The sequence below is a fragment of the Sphaerodactylus townsendi genome, linkage group LG10, assembly GCF_021028975.2.
Source record: "Sphaerodactylus townsendi isolate TG3544 linkage group LG10, MPM_Stown_v2.3, whole genome shotgun sequence".
Classification (NCBI taxonomy): domain Eukaryota; kingdom Metazoa; phylum Chordata; class Lepidosauria; order Squamata; family Sphaerodactylidae; genus Sphaerodactylus; species Sphaerodactylus townsendi.
The window spans coordinates 30499258-30515344 of record NC_059434.1 but is presented as its reverse complement, the minus strand read 5'-3'; the positions used below and the strand labels follow the sequence as shown (position 1 = coordinate 30515344).

Genomic DNA, 16087 nt, shown 5'->3' with positions numbered 1-16087 from the left:
GTTGGCAGTCAAAGCAAATCCGCAGCTGGCCTGCTCTTGCCCCTCCCCAAGATTTCACCTGCAAAGACTGTGCCGCTTTCATCCTGGCTCCTCGTCGCTTCATTCCGCTCGCGCATCAACTCCTACTTCAGCTGAGAAGGCCGGCAAACAATTTGCTTCCCTATACTAGCTGCAGCTGTGACTGCTGCCACCGGGACCAGCCAGAAGGGGTTGCTGGGGCATCAGTGCGGAAAGAATGTTTCAGCATAACTCAGAACAAAACACTTCAGTAAGGCATCCTGAAATCACTCAACCACTAACCAGTGGCACACTGTCAAAGGCAGCCTGAAAGAGTTTTCCCTCACTGCTTTTTCATGTCAGCAAAGAAGAGCATCTCTGTGCAGAGGTTTCATGGTGCTTCCTGTTAAATGAATTATTGGGGGGGGGGGGGGAGACAGCAAGGGCATCTTGATAAAAATTACAAAATGCACCAAACTTTAAGGAAACTTTACCAGAGGAAGCAAAATACAGAAAGAAGGAAGGTAAAGGAAATTGCAATCCTGCTGAAAACTTCACAATTGATTTGTTTTCTTTTTAAAACTATAAGGCCCCAATTATACACCATCAACCTTCCCCTTTCCAGCATTATATTCATGAGTTCCCCAATACACACTTTTTACTCCATATTATATAAGTCCAGAAGAATGTGGAAAAATACCCTCTTCCCAACAATCAATTCATTGTATGAGCTTGTGCGACACAAACACACACACATTTCCCTTCTCTCTCTCTCTCTCAGCATTGCTTACCGTTCTAATTGCAGTTGGGATTCCTGATTCATCAACTGGGCCAATCCCTGAATAATGTGGAGCTTTAATGACTGTGACTTTCTTCCCTTCCTCAGAAGTTCTACTGATCGGCATTATACTGGTGGTGCCGCTGCTGCCAACAGAATGAGCATGCTGGGTATAGGTCTCCGTGGATTCTACAAAAATAATGTTAACAGAATGCTGCATAACCATTTAATTAGTCTGCTTCAGCCCAGATATTGTATCATATGTGCTTTCGAAGTTCCACAGCAAAATATGAAGCAAATGGGCGTATGCGTTTGAAATGCTTCGTAATATTTGACATAAAATAACATCCAGCATTTTACTCTGCAAGGAGGAAGAATTCGATGTGCTCACCTAGAGTGCTGAGCTCACAATCCAACAGAAATATTTTTGCTCCAAATAAAATGGCAGGGAAAGGGTTTGAATGACTGCAGATTCACATGTCTAGGACAGGGGTCTGCAACCTGTGGCTCTCCAGATGTTAATGGACTACAATTCCCATCAGCCCCTGCCAGCATGGCCAATTGGGGCTGATGGGGATTGTAGTCCATGAACATCTGGAGAGCCACAGGCTGCAGACCCCTGGTCTAGGAAGAGCAGAGAACTAAGAATGAGACTGCCTGCAAGCGAACATTCTACCTGCCACAAAAGGCTAGACTAGATGCATTGGTGGGAAAGGAGAGGTGCACAAAATAGAAGATCGTTCATGGAAACTCAAAGAAAAGAGATAATTTGGAGAAGATGTTTGAAGACAAGGCTTCAGAGAGTGGGAGTTCCAATAATTTAATTTATTTTAATGTAATTATTTGAGGTATAAACCTCTGTCCTCAATGAGTGGGGTTTGTAGCAGTGTACAGTATATACAATTAAAATTATAGAATTTATTTATAAATATTTTAAATTACACTTTTTACAGAATGGTGCCCTTCCCTTTTTAACCCTCAGGGTAGGGTTAATGACAAATGTAAAATCAGTAAGAACACAAAACATAAAAGAACTTCTAAAAACATAAACACGTAAAAAAGAGACTAAGTCGACTAGATGGACTTTGGTTGCTGTTCTCAATCATAGGCCTGGAGGAAGAACTTCACCTTATAAAACCAGCATAACTATGATAGGGAGTGGCTAAAGAGAAATGAAGGCATTTCATAGGAATTAAATTTCAATATCACCACCTTGATTGTTGGCACAACCTTCAAAAAGTACAACTAGTGCAATTTCAGTGGCCCCTCTGTTGCCAGCATTCTACCCCACAGCATTTAGAAATATCTGATCCCTAAAGAGACCATGGACCAGTCAGCCTTATCTTCCCCTCAGGGCTACTGCGCAAATTAATTGGTTTGGGTGTGTGTGTGTGTGTGTGATGTGACCCTGATCCTCTGCAGATCTAGTCCAAAGCTCTTACTGCGACATTACTGGCTCTCATTCCAACTTGCAACAGTTTGCGACGATGTCTAAATGTGTGTGCCTTAGCAAACCAAAGAGTAATTCTTCACTGCAAACTGTGTTTGAAACGAGGATGAAATTATATTTGGAGGGGCAAGATACGTTCACTCCAATCCTGGAAGAGAGATCCAAGGACAAGTTCCCTGCACACATAGCCTGATTAGATGCAGATGCAGTTCTGGACACATCACCATTTGCATCTGAGCCCAACTGGTGACCTGGTTGGATGGCTCTCTTGAAGCTCTTCTGGATAGGGACAATAATTCAGGATAAATCACCTTGGCATGCGTAAGGGATTCAGTCCCCAGCTCCTTCAGCTGATAGGATTTTCAGTAGCAGGGGAAGACCTCTGCTGTCTCAACTGGTGAGCCCACAGAAGCCTTGCCAGCCCAGATCAGCACTGGGTGAAGAGTGGCTGCTTCAGATTGTGAGCCCATAGCAAGATCGCCAGCCCAGATTGGCATGGGTGGGGGGATGGCTCAACAGGACAGATATGGAATGAGGTGGGGCAGGGCAGCCACCTGGACTGGCCAGCCTGCAAGGCAAGATCAGGAACGCAGGTGGGGGGTTGTCTCAACTGGCTCATGGGCCCGATAAGTTCTCTCAAAGAGCCAGAGTTGCCCTTCGGTCCCAAGTTTGACACCCCTGAGCTAGAAGACAATGAAAGCTAGTGTTTCTGAGCATGAGCTGCCATAATACACATCTCTGATTCCTATCAGAAAGTGGGAAGCATAATTTTGAAGCATCTAAAGATCCTGAACTGCATTCAATGATAGTTCTACTTACAGAAAATTATGGCAATCTATCTGAGATCTTAACAAGGACATTTAATTTTATTTATTTACAACATTTCTACGCCACTTTCAAATAAGATCCCCATGAAAGACAACAGCAAGGCCCATTAAAACTAAAATTCCTGGAATCAAAGGGATTTCTTAAATGTATTGTCGAAGGCTTTCACGGCCGGATTCAACTGGTTGTGGTGGGTTTTCTGGTAGTTATTGTTTCAGGGATCTTGTTCGAAAGCATAGTCAGGTTGGCATCTTCAGAGGTGTATCACAGACGGAAGTTACACTCTGTGATACACCTCTGAAGATGCCAGCCACAGATGCAGGCGAAACGTTAGGAACAAGATTCACCAGACCACAGCGAGACAGCCCAGAAAACCCATCACAACCAGATTTCTTAAATGTTCTGTTGCTTTCTAACGGCCACTATTGAACCTGATCACTCTACAAAGGCGCCTGTAATGAGGAACATTCAAAGACTCATATGGTAACCTCTGGGCAGTGAAGATTTGCTAGGTACCGTATATACTCGCGTATAAGTCGACCCGCACATAAGTCGAGGCACCTAATTTTACCACAAAAAACTGGGAAAACTTATTGACTCGCATATAAGTCGAGCGTGGGAAATGCAGCAGCTGCTGGTAAATTTCAAAAATAAAAATAGATGCCAATAAAATTACATCAATTGAGGCATCAGTAGGTTAAATGTTTTTGAATATTTATTTCAAAGAAAAACAGTAAACTGGCTCTGTAAGTGGAAAAGAGGGTCAGCAAGAACAATATGGTATCAACAATAACTTTAAAAGTATAAAAACCTTAGCTCAACCAGCAACCAAGCTAAAACACAAGAGTTAAAATCCTCCAAAACTGGATTCCTCATCATCATCTGTATGTCCAAATGTAACCCAACTTAGATTTTAAGAGGGATATTATCAGAAATGGAAAATCTACTATTAGCTTCCATTGTAAACAATGGGGGATGGGGCATCCCCTTTGGGGGTCAATAACTTTGGATCCCCTGACCCAAACTTCACCAAACCTGGCTGGCATCATAAAGAGACTCTCCTGATGAGACCAGCCAGGTTTGGTGAAGTCTGGTTCAGAGGGTCCAAAGTTATGGACCCTCAAAAGGGTAGCCCCATCTACTAATAGCTCCCATTGAAAACAATGGGGAATGGGGCATCCCCCTTTGGGGGTCCATAACTTTGGACCCTCTGAACCAAACTTTACCAAACTTGGCTGGTATCATCAGGAGTGTCTTCTGAGGGTACCCTGAAATTTTGGTGCCGCTAGCATAAAAACTGCGCCCCCTGCTGGCCGGCAAAGTAAAAACACAAATTTTTTTTAATGACCCGCATATAAGTCGAGGGGAGCTTTTTCAGCATTAAAAATGTGCTGAAAAATTCAACTTATACATGACTATATACGGTAACCACGGATAATATGTTTGTTACTTACATTTTATATATTAGATTATAAGAACAAAACATAAAGCTGGGGATTTTGAACTTTTAAAAAGGAGAAAAATCATTTTCTGTTGAAGCCAAGCATTTGGTAAAACCCAGGATATTTCACAGTTAATATACATTTTCAATAGAAATGCCAAAAATTAGTGATTGATATGTGGCACTGTCTCCCTAATGGTTTTTAAAATGTGATATCCACTTCTTCTCTTGTTTGTTAAACTTAAAAGTCTATAAACAATTTAGCACTAAATGTATATGGTAAGGAGCATTAATGAACATGAAACAGCTGAATAACTGTGCCTTTTTGTCAAATACGCACAATACTAAACTTAGGGGAAAGTATGCAATCTAAGAGGGCTAAAAAATTGCTTGGATCAGAGGATGGTTAGCCCAAAAGTCCTTCCATTCCTTTTGAACATATAGAAGTTGACTATAACATTTTGTAACAAAACTTTTTAGAAACAGAAGTAGGCTCTAAAATTAGAAAGCGCATCTGTAATAACCGCTTTAAAAGGCTGATAAACTTAAACATAGACAAAGATGTTTTTCATAACTTCTTCCATTTTTCCACTTTTATCATCCCATTCTTTTCCATGTTGCTCATCACATAACATTGAGTATCATTTCTAACTTTTGTTTGAATTGTTTGTTGGGTGTCTCAACCCTTTGACTGAATTCTGTTACTCTGTTTAATCCACCTTGTATCTCAGCAAAAAAGGCGCGCTATAAATAAGGTAAATTTAATCAACTTTGGCCCATTATTAATGGAGGGCTTTCCTCAAGACTTTTGGCTCCTCAGTTGGGTCTCCTCATGTTTCTCTGTTTACACGTGAAGAAGTGCCCCATTGCGTGCTGTGCAGTTTGCCTGCTCCAAGTCGCTTCCGGTTGGTCACAAGATTGCTGTTTTTAAAAAAAGCCCCTTTATTTTTTATATCATTATTTTTCACATTTTGTCGAAGGCTTTCACGGCCGGAATCACTTGGGTGCTGTGTGGTTTCTGGGCTGTATGGCCGTGTTCTAGCAGAATTCTCTCCTGACGTTTCGCATGCATCTGTGGCTGGCATCTTCAGAGGATCTGAATCCTCTGAAGATGCCAGCCACAGATGCAGGCAAAACATCAGGAGAGAATGCTGCTAGAACACGGCCATACAGCCCAGAAACCACACAGCACCCCATTTTTCACATTGCTGTTGCAAAGGCTCATTATTATTATTTAAGCTGGCTGACAGTTCCCCAGAAATGTCTGCAAGGAGTGTGTGTGGGTGTGTGTGTGTGGGGGGGGTGACCAGAAGGAGTGGAAATCACAAAGCCAGGGGAAACATCGGGGTTTGCCCACTCTCAGGAACCACAGGGTTTCTGGAATCTGCTGTATGGTAAGTCTGAGTGCACAGGGCAATGGAAAACACCAGTATATAATCAGCCAAAGTTGTTACTATAGTCAAATAATGGAAGAGGGAGTTTTCTCATGGTCAGGGTATAAATGATCACCACAGCTGTCACTGGAAAGAAATTTTGCCATAGGTCTGATTTGTTGGCAAACCTGAATGATTTTTCCATGATGTTTGGCTGGCTTGCTGGAGTTATCACAGGCAAACAAAATATGGTGTATAGCTTGTAACAGCTTTCTCTTTAAAAAAATACTCTTCTGCCCAAATTGACTAAGAAAAAGGGCTTATGGTTGATTTTCAGTAAGTAAAGGATCTGGCAAGGCTGATTATAACCAGAGGTCCTAGTAGTCCCTGAAATTGAGAATTTTCTTTTCTAAAGGCAACTTTAGCAAACTTCACATAATTCATGGCTGTCATTGGTAAATATTGTTCAATCTATACAGTGTTCAGATTTTTCTCAAGGTGCCTCTGTGGATAACACCTTCTTTAATACGAAGGTATGCTTCAAGTTTTGCTAATTGTACAAGATTTGTTGCTGTGTGTATTCAACAAACAATGCACTTTCTTTTCTTTTTTTTTAAAAAAGCATAAACTTCAAACTTTATATGGGGAAACTCACCCATCGTCCTACTATGCTGTAGGGCAACTGTGCTGGAACTGAGCGAAGATGGTGGAGAGTATGCCAAGGAAGGGGAGAAAGGCCTTTGAAAGTGGCTCATTGGGCTGACTGCTGCACTAGAGGTTCCATTCACTGTTATCTGAGCCTTAGAGTCAAAGACATAAAGGCACCCTGTTAAACTAAGAATTGCCAGAATCTGTCAACATGCAAAAAGCATAATTAAAAACCATCTTCATAACAATACCAGTTCTCAGCTGCTTAAGTTACAACATAATATTTACATTCATCGAACCTCCTTTCTGTTCCAGGCAAAACGTAACATGCTGGAATCATGGGAAACCATTAGGAAGTCATCAGTAAAGGCAGCAATTGTACGAATGAAGAATAAAAACAAGATGGCTGTTACCTTCCAAACTTTTTCTTGCACTCCACATTAATGCTTGTTGTCAAGTAAAGACAAGGATACCCAGAGAAGTTAATATCTATCTGATGGGTTGCAGTCCATGCAGAGGACATAGCATATGCCATCAAGTTCAACCCACATTTTTGACAATTCTTTATTTTCCTTTTGCAAAATTAAAACCAATGCTAATATTTCAAATGTGCCTTGATTAATTAATAATGCAAAAAGTGTGTGTGTGTGTGTATGGGGGGTCCACTCAACATTTTGTAAAATCACAAACACTGGAAAATGTCCTTATAAACCAATGGGAACATATCCAGAAAAATAAACCTATGCGATACACCTTTTTGATTACTTTTTCTCTGGTACTTCTCAATTGATTACACATCTGGACCTGGATACCTCTACAGGGTAAGAAAAGAACATGGCAAGTTTCCAATTCTAAAAATATTCATTCCAAAGTGCCACCAAGTTGAACAGGAACCCATATATTCTGGTAACTATATTTAGGATATGCATCTTACATTGGTTTTAAAACTTTCTGAAAATAAATACCATCATGTTTAAATATCTTCGGCTGTGAGACAAGTATATTAAAATGGCTTTTCCTTGAAGAAACTGTTCCAGAGCTTAACGTTATTTTGTAAAGAGATGTCAAATACTGGACATATTTCAGCTCACACCCTGTTTTTAAGCACTAAACAAACCTTTTGCTTGAAATGAGGAGAAACTGATCACATATATATATGTGTATAACCAGATACAATAGTTCCTGGATTTCTGAGTTATGCATAAAAGATTTTATTTATTTATTTGTAGTCACTTTCCTTGAATTAGTCTAAACAAAATGCAGCCCTGGAAAAGAATAATTGCATGTTTATAGAAAGTGAATGTAAGTTTATTTATACTTTCATTCCTGTAAGACAAAAGTGCTTCAAAGGGGAACTATTAGTTACAGAAAGAGCTAAATCAGAAGCGACTTCATGCAGTCAGTGATCACAGCTAATGGAAGACAAAGTTGTGTTAAGTGCTGTTCTCATCAAATGCGTTAAAATTCAACTTAGAGGCACATTCTGCTTCTCCTGCAGATTTCTCAGTACTTTTTGACAGGTTTTGCAGCCTCTCTTACACATTCCACATGAGTGTTCTTTCTGTAGTTTATCAAGCATTTTAAGTAGTTCTGCTTCTACTCTGTATACCACTTCTTTTTACCACAGTGGGACTGAAAAATCGCTGCAGCATTACTTTTTGGCTTCACTTGGGCTAGAGCAAAGCCCTGGAGCCTGTTTCAAGGCCCTAGAATATGCAGTTGTATTCAACCTGAAATCATCTCTTGAGTGAGTACAAACAGCCTCTCCTCCACTCTTACGGGCAGTTTGAACACATGAATCCGTCTTATACTGAATCGAGCCCTTTATCCATCAAGGTCAGTATTGCCTACTCAGACTGGCAGCCACTTTCCAGAGTTTCAGGTGCAAGTCTTTCACATTAACCAGCACCTGCTCCTTTTAACTGGAAATGCCAGAGATTGAACCTTGCACCTTCTGGATGCCAAGCAGATGCTCTGCCAGTGAGCCGTGGCCCCTCCCTTTATTCCATTCCAATTAGTGCTGCCAACTCTGGGTTGGGAAATTCTTGGAGATACTGTAAGGGAGGGGAGGGGAATCAAGCTTAGAATGGGCGGGAGTTGGGAAGAGGCGGGTATTTAGCAAGGTATAAAACCATACAGTCCAGTTTTCAAAGCACTGGAGAGTGAACTGATCTCCAGGTGTACTGATCTTTGTAGTCTAGAAAGCGGTTGCAATTTCAGGGGATCTCAAGGACCCACATGCAGATTGTCAACTGTAGTTTCAATGCAAGAGTGTAACAAAGCAATTAAAAAATGTCTATGCCTAGATAGACCCTCAATTCCATTACTGTGGACAAGAATACCAATTTTGTTTCTCCTCCCACCTGAGGCTCATTTGCTGCTGAAGGGTCAGTTTTTGGGGTGAGAAGGTGTTGTGGGGGAACAGGAAGCCTGTTTCCTGCTCACTCACCAACACTGCCAAGTCCAAGTTTATCTGTTTCTGCAACCCGCCTGCTTACAAAGTTAAAGGGTCCAAGTCCTCCAGGAGGAGGTGGTATTCAGGCTAATTTGAACATGGGCACCTTTCCTAGAAATTGAAACCCTGTAATCATATACTGTTCGATATACATCACCTGAATATAGGTAGTGCAAAATAACACAACTTTATATTTCAATTACATTTATATTGTGCTATTGTTAGGAAGCTTAAAAATTTCATTAAAAAAAAATCACCTGAGTAACCAATCAGCACATATTTAAAAATACACGGGGTGGAAAAGAATGATTCCCCCCCACTTTGGAAGCCTGACTGAACAAAATGGAGGAGGAAAGAGGAAGGATAATTACATGAGAGCTGGTAGCAGAGGTGGTTAAGGTGGTGCCATCTGACACGGCAGACATCTGGCTCAGAGTTGGGGAAGGTGTTTCAGAACGGTCAGTAGTATCATAGTGACAACTCTGCAGCTCATCTAGAATGGCAGTAGAGGACTCGCTCACCGTGCGAGAGGAATACTCGCTCATGGCCGAGTCCGTCATGACAGAGGCTGTTTCAGTCCTGTGGATAATATTGTCAGGAGCTAAGAAAGGGTACGCATATGGAAAATGTGAAAGGGCCAGGGTTCTATAACAGCGTGAAGGCCAAAAATCATCACGTGTTGGCAAAGTAAATGATGTTACGTGGGTGCCATTGTCAGGTGAGAGGGAGGGTCTGTTAATCGATACCAGAGGAGGAGGAGGCAGTGATGAAGCTTCAGCTGAAGTTTGTCTGTGGGTCTGTGAAGCATTTACCTCCATCACATTGGCAGTTACTTTCTGGTTTCCAAGCTGAGTTTTGAGAAACAAACAAAAAATAAGAAAACATATTACTAAATTTATTTTTTTAAAAACCCGTTTCCTTACCCCTTTGCTGTGTGCAGGAGTATAAGGGAAAAACATGTTTTCTAGCAGTCTAAGGAAGTTTACAAACAGATTAGGAAAGAAACAAACTTTGTATTATAAAAGAAAATGAAGTAAGTGAATTTATCAAGTATTAATAGAAGCAACGCCAGAAACTGCAGTGTGTTGGGATAAGCATTCATGTTGGTTTCCAAGACTTGAGTGGTTTGAGGTTTTGTTCAAATTAAATGCATAGAATACATATTAAGAGTTTGGTTTTTTACATCACAAAACTGCACCTGCCCATTCGGCAAAAATAAACCTAATCTTCAAAGTACTCCAGTGTCTATATTTTTAATGGAAGTAACAAGTGTGTTCTGTCATTCTAACAGATGTGGATTTCCAGCACCAGAGCCCTCCATTATAAAATTACTATGCTTGTAATCCTATGCACACTGACATAGGAATAAGGCCCACTGAACTTAAGACTTTATTTCTGATGAAAAATGCATAGGATTCAGCTGCATGTCATACATCACATGCAGTGCAATGCAAGATGACTGTTAGAAATTGGAAGACCAGAGAGACTGAGACAGTGAAGGGTTACTATTGAATCTGCTGAAATGCCCAAACTACTCTGAAAACACCATCAATTGGAGACCAGAGGCGTATCTAGGGAAAATGTAGCCCAGTGCAAAATCACAGTTTTTCACTCCTACCCCGCCCATATGGTCGGCCACCCTTCCCCACCACTACCAAACAACATTTTTTTGAAGTCAGTGTATGGTCCTGGAGGGAAGGAGGAGGGGTGTGGGGGTGGAAAATTTCCCACCCTCCACATGACTAAATGGCCACAGCCTGGGGTCAGTTGACCCCATATGTCCCACTGGCCAGTACGCACCTGTTGGAGACAATTTAGTGAGAGCATCAGACAATTTTGAGGAAAAGATATTTGTTCTCTGAACACAGAGGAGATTCTCCTAATTTAGCACTTACAACAAACCTTAGGAATAAGGAATGGTAAATCCATCATACTTCTGCTCTACAATAAATGCATCCACCAACTATTCAAAGAAGAGGAGATCTTTAAAATGTTGCCAGTAAATGCTCCATGTCAATTCTTCCTCCATTATTTCCCATATAGCAACTGATCTAACATTCCAAACTGTTTGAGCTAGGGAGACAGGAAGGCAGAATAGACGAGGATCCATTTTTCTGCCCTTCACTTTTAATGCACAAACAACAAGTTGTTCCTTGTACCAGGTTTGATGTGCATGAGAGGCCTCTTCCTAATTAGCATATGATACTGCGGGCAGTTGGGACTTTTGCCTCATCAGTAGTATCTGGCTGTTTTCTGCAGTTGTATTTAATGTAGGAGAATGGAAAAAGCTCTGGAATTGAGTCCTGGAAGGAATGTGTGAAGAAAACAAGTCTACAAGGATGTATTCTTAGAATCCTAATTCAAGGAAAATTAGGATGGTCAATCCCAGGAGATTGGTCGATTCAGAGAGGTTCCTGTTGTCTTTTAGGAATTTTCCAGTCAGCAAGGTTGGTGCAGTCCTGTTTGACCTATGGAATATGGAGATAACCTGGGCTGTGAACACAATTGCTCCTGAGTGCCCTCTCTCCATACATGGAGTCCAGAATGGTCTGCTGGAGTGCACAGGCTAACTATATACACAGTCCACTATATGCTTCTTTACTCATAAAGGGCAATAGTTCATGCACATTTCTAGCTCTTACTGCATACGTCTGAGTCACTGGGATGGGCCCAAAATATAAAGAAGGCATGGAAATCTGCATATAACCTTTCTCCCAAAGCACTGGTCAGCTATTAAAAACAGCCAGGGCATTCATAAAATTAAATGCAGACCAAGATTGAAACCCGAAACACAAATACTCTGGAGCAATGGTTAAAGTAAGCAGGCATGGGCCAGGGTATAGAAAAGACAGTGGCCAAGCTGGTCTTTCCCATCTTTTATTTTGAGCCCACCAAGATAGTACTGGAAAGAAATATCATCCTTGCTCTGGAAGGATTATCAGTATTATTATTAATATGCAAAATGAAGTGGATCTCTGTTTGCTGCCTCAGTATTTGACACAATTCATCCTGAAGTAACTTTCATTTTAAACAAAAAGCCGCAGCATTGTGGATGAACCAGCCACCGTCAATTTAAACTTCAACAGCAACAATTACTATAGATACTTTCGCCCTCTGTGGTGTATGCAACATGCTACTAAAGTAACAATTCTGGAAAAGTGACCCTAAGCCCAGGTACAGTCTTCTCATTCCACTTATTTCAACAGAGAAGTGTGTAACTGCTTAGGGCAGCACTGTTAAATTTGCAACATACTATTCTGGTTTCCAGCTTCTTTGCAAACACTTTCTGATGTTATAGGTGAGATAGGAAGCTATTTTAAAGACTTCTGAATTAAAATGCAACTCAGGTAATGAACAGCAGAGTCCAGAGTCTTGGAGACAGAACAAATGCTAGCAATGTCTACTTTCCACCTACCTAGCAACCGTTCACCTTCCCTTTTCAGATTGTGCAGCACCTTGTTCAGAACAGCTATGCCACAATACAGAACGAGTTTTAATCCAACGTTGGTTAATGTTTGCTTGAAACTTCTCTTTGGCCATTTATTCAGTTAGTTTTTTAGACTGTTTTGCAAACTACCAAAAGTGAATCAGGTGGTGCTAGTGATTTGTGGCCCACTATTTAAGAATCACCTCACTGGCATATGAGTCCTACAATGGTCAGTTACTTGTTACCAAACATACAAACCATCTTCCAGTAGCTACAGCACAAGCTACTGTCTATGGCAGTGATGGCGAACCTTTTCGAGACCGAGTGCCCAAATTGCAACCCAAAACCCACGTATTTATCACAAAGTTGCCAACACAGCAATTTAATCTGAATATTGAGGTTTTAGTTTAGAAACGCGTTACTAGGGAGCAAGCTTGGTGAAGCAACTGTGCAACACTTCGAATGGGTGAATCACAACCCTAGGAGGGTTTACTCAGATGCCCAGGCCTACCTAGATAAGTGTGTGTGTGTGTGTGTGTGTGTGTGTGTGTGTGTGTGTGTGTGTGTGTGTGTGATTTTCCGCCCCTCCACAAGACAAACTCTGTGCACGCGTGCCCACAAAAAGGGCTTTGAGTGCCACCTCTGGCAGCCGTGCCATAGGTTCGCCACCGCTGTTCTACGGCATCCACTTCATGAACTGGATAAAACAGGACTGCATGCATTTTTTTTAAAAAAGTTATTCCTCTCAAACTGCCCCCTTCCTTTAGTAGTAAACTCTTCACTGTTAGCATCATTTGTAAAAAGTCCCTCTGAATATATCTCAGCTGGTGAAATCTAAAGCCCTGGGACATTTAACATAGTGATTTTCTGGGTTGTAGGAAATCCGATTTACTATCTAGGTCCTACTCCTAAAGAATTTTCACCCTATGAATATGGGAGACTAAAGTAATGAAAAAGATATCCTGATGAAGCCACTATTTGAGAAAGAGAAACAAACATTAAAAAACCCAACCCCCTATATTACTATTTGTAGTACTCTTATTCTGAGTCTCAGCACTGAGGCACATTCATTGTCTGAATGGACAATGCATATAAACTATTTGTGTGTGGTAAGTTCTGGGGACATCCATCTCAAAAATTTAATATAAGGTTCATATTAGGGGCCCATGAAACATCGTGACACCACATTGCTGGCCTTGCTTCAAAAGCACAAAACACAATTAAGAATCTAAGATGGAGAAAGTAAACTGATTTTTGTTAATTACCACACAGAGAACAAAGCACACAAAATCCAGGCATACACACACAAATGGGTAAAAATACCTTGTAAATGTCATTGTTCATAGCTAAATTTTACAATTTAAATGCTCAAAAGAAAGTATAAACTCTTTTTCTGACTTGCAGCCTTAAGGATATGGAGCCAGCATGGAATTTTGAATCCTTGCAAGTATTTTATTCTTTCTTATCTGAAAACATCTGAAGATATAAAAATGCAGGACCAATTACTACACTAAACTGTTTTCTTTTAGTAAAGCCCAGCTAATTTATTTGAATTTTTAATCCCACTGAGAACCTTTGAGTTTCCTCAATATCTAGCTAATAGTTTCTAAACCTATTAAGCATCTCAAGAATGCACAGACCACAACATTACATTTTGGATCCATACATGAAACATTTCAGTTTGCACCCTAGAGTTCACGCAGCCATTACACCTGCAGGCAGGAAGGAACTGCCTCTGTTTAATAATTATGCAATCCAAAATAATATATGCATTTTTAGCCCCTCTGTAAGGTATAGAGACTTACCATGTGATTTTTAAACAGAAAGATCAAGGTCTTATTCATATAATACTAAGAAAGGTGGGAATCTGTAAGAATAAGCTGCAGAACTGGTTTTAGTTTCACTCTTCTTCTTGAAGCCTGATAGGTGACCTTGGGCCAGTCATAGTTGTTTCAGAACCCTCTCAGCCATGCAAGGACAGGAAATGGCAAACCATTTCTGAATGTCTCTTGCCTTGAAAATCCTATGGGGTGGCCATAAGTCAGCTTTGACTTGATGGCGCTTTCCACTACCACCATCACCACCACCAATTTCCATTTACTCTGCTGCGATCTTGGCCATGGATCTTGGGTTTAGATCCATGGGTCACAGAGGTCACCTGTGGCCTACAGACTATAAAATGTACCATGAACCGGAGACCTATAGTGTATCATACAGTACAACCAAGGAAGCAAAACAGGAGTACGAGCTTTTCTCCGTTTTTCAAAAGGATGTTAAGTAGGCCTTAAAGTTTGTATTTTACCAAGAGGCTGCCAAAAGCAATACTTTTACAATACCTGGCAGGATCTTTCCCAGAATGCAAATCACAGTGAGACTGTAGAACGAACAGCCAAGATACATGATACACAATCCATATGTCACAATCCAGGTACCCAACCTGACTCACAGTTATATGTTCAAGCAGGGACTTATTGTTAAAAACTACGCTGTTTGGCTGCAATTGAGTTGCAACTTTAGATCAGAGAATCAAGGTGAGACCAATTTTCCCACCATTCTCGCAATGGTAGGAAATTTTTTCAGCAACACGGCATTCTTGGGAGAGTCTTTGTGGGGTTCTATTTTTTAAGGTAGATGCAACAAATTTGCAGCACAGCTACTGGTGTGCCTTCTTACAATAACATCCAAGTTTGGTGAAGATTGGGTCAGGGGCTCTAATTTTAATGGCCCCCAATTTTTCCTCCACTGTTTCCAATGGAGGATGGATGGGAGCACCTTTTCTGAGAGCCCATAAAATTGGACTTCCTGACCCAATCTTCACTAAACTTGGGGGGTCTTGCCCGCCTTTCTTGCTCAATCACTGGCCTGCTGCCCACTCTTTCACTGGTGGTGATTTCCCTTTCTGGACTGCACAGGGAAGGGAGGAACCTGCAGGCGGCAGCTCACCCACCTGCTTTTTTCATTCGGTTGCTGGCCTGCCCAGCCTGTTTGCCTTTCCTGGCCAGGGGGGACAAAGAAGGGGATGGCCAGATGTGCTTCCCACTTGACCAAGGGAAGTGGTGCCTGGGTTGGATGACACCCCTTCCCCAGATACGCCCATGACCAGGCAACCTAGGCAAAGTTAATTTTTCCACCATAAGCAAAGAACGAAAGCAACAAACATAAGATTAATACTCTGCTTTAGACACATTATTCATCTGTTTCTGAAATGGAGTCTTAATGCTTTTCTATTAATCATGCTATGCTGTCCCCTTAAAATAGGTAAATAAAAGTTTCTGCAAAGCGTAAATACTTATATTTATTGTAGGAGATTTAGAACCCCATCCAGAAGGGGCAGGATATCTGCAGATAGAAGTGGCACGGAGTCACGTCAGTGAATATGCCCTTTCCTGGGCACTTACCCCAGCAGAGAGGCAATTTTGCTGATGTGTGGATGCTACTCCCCACCCCAACACTGGTATGCAGCACTGGACAAGGTCCCAATGCCCCTGCTGTTGGTGTAGCAGGGGTGGGGCAAGCTGGGGAGGAGCCAACTTTAATTGATTCCCTCCTGGCCATTCGCAGTGTAACGCTGGTGGCTAGGAAGCCAGACTTTTGGGCAGTGCAAGTCTATTGAGCCCCATAGAGGCTTCTTGGCAGCAAAAAGGCTTTTTCATTTTTTAAGCCTCCCCATGCTGCCAGGAAGCCCCTTTGAGG

The 16087-nt window shown here is 41.4% G+C and overlaps 1 protein-coding gene across 35 annotated transcripts in view; it reads right to left on the bottom strand.

Moving 5' to 3' along the window:
• The window catches only part of SORBS2 (sorbin and SH3 domain containing 2), a 289570-nt gene that overhangs the window by 61389 nt on the left and 212094 nt on the right, over positions 1 to 16087 (bottom strand). For 20 of the 35 annotated variants that reach the window (XM_048509745.1, XM_048509754.1, XM_048509766.1 and 17 more), the window contains 3 exons: positions 9339 to 9815; positions 6520 to 6664; positions 789 to 964 (listed from right to left, as the gene is read on the bottom strand). The exons of 4 other annotated variants lie outside the window; for them this stretch is intronic. In XM_048509745.1, coding sequence (XP_048365702.1) covers positions 789 to 964; positions 6520 to 6664; positions 9339 to 9815 — 798 coding nt within the window. Of the gene's footprint in view, positions 1 to 58; positions 171 to 788; positions 965 to 6519; positions 6665 to 9338; positions 9816 to 16087 lie in introns of those variants that run through there. 11 more of the 35 variants (XM_048509760.1, XM_048509763.1, XM_048509767.1 and 8 more) reach the window with 3 other exon arrangements.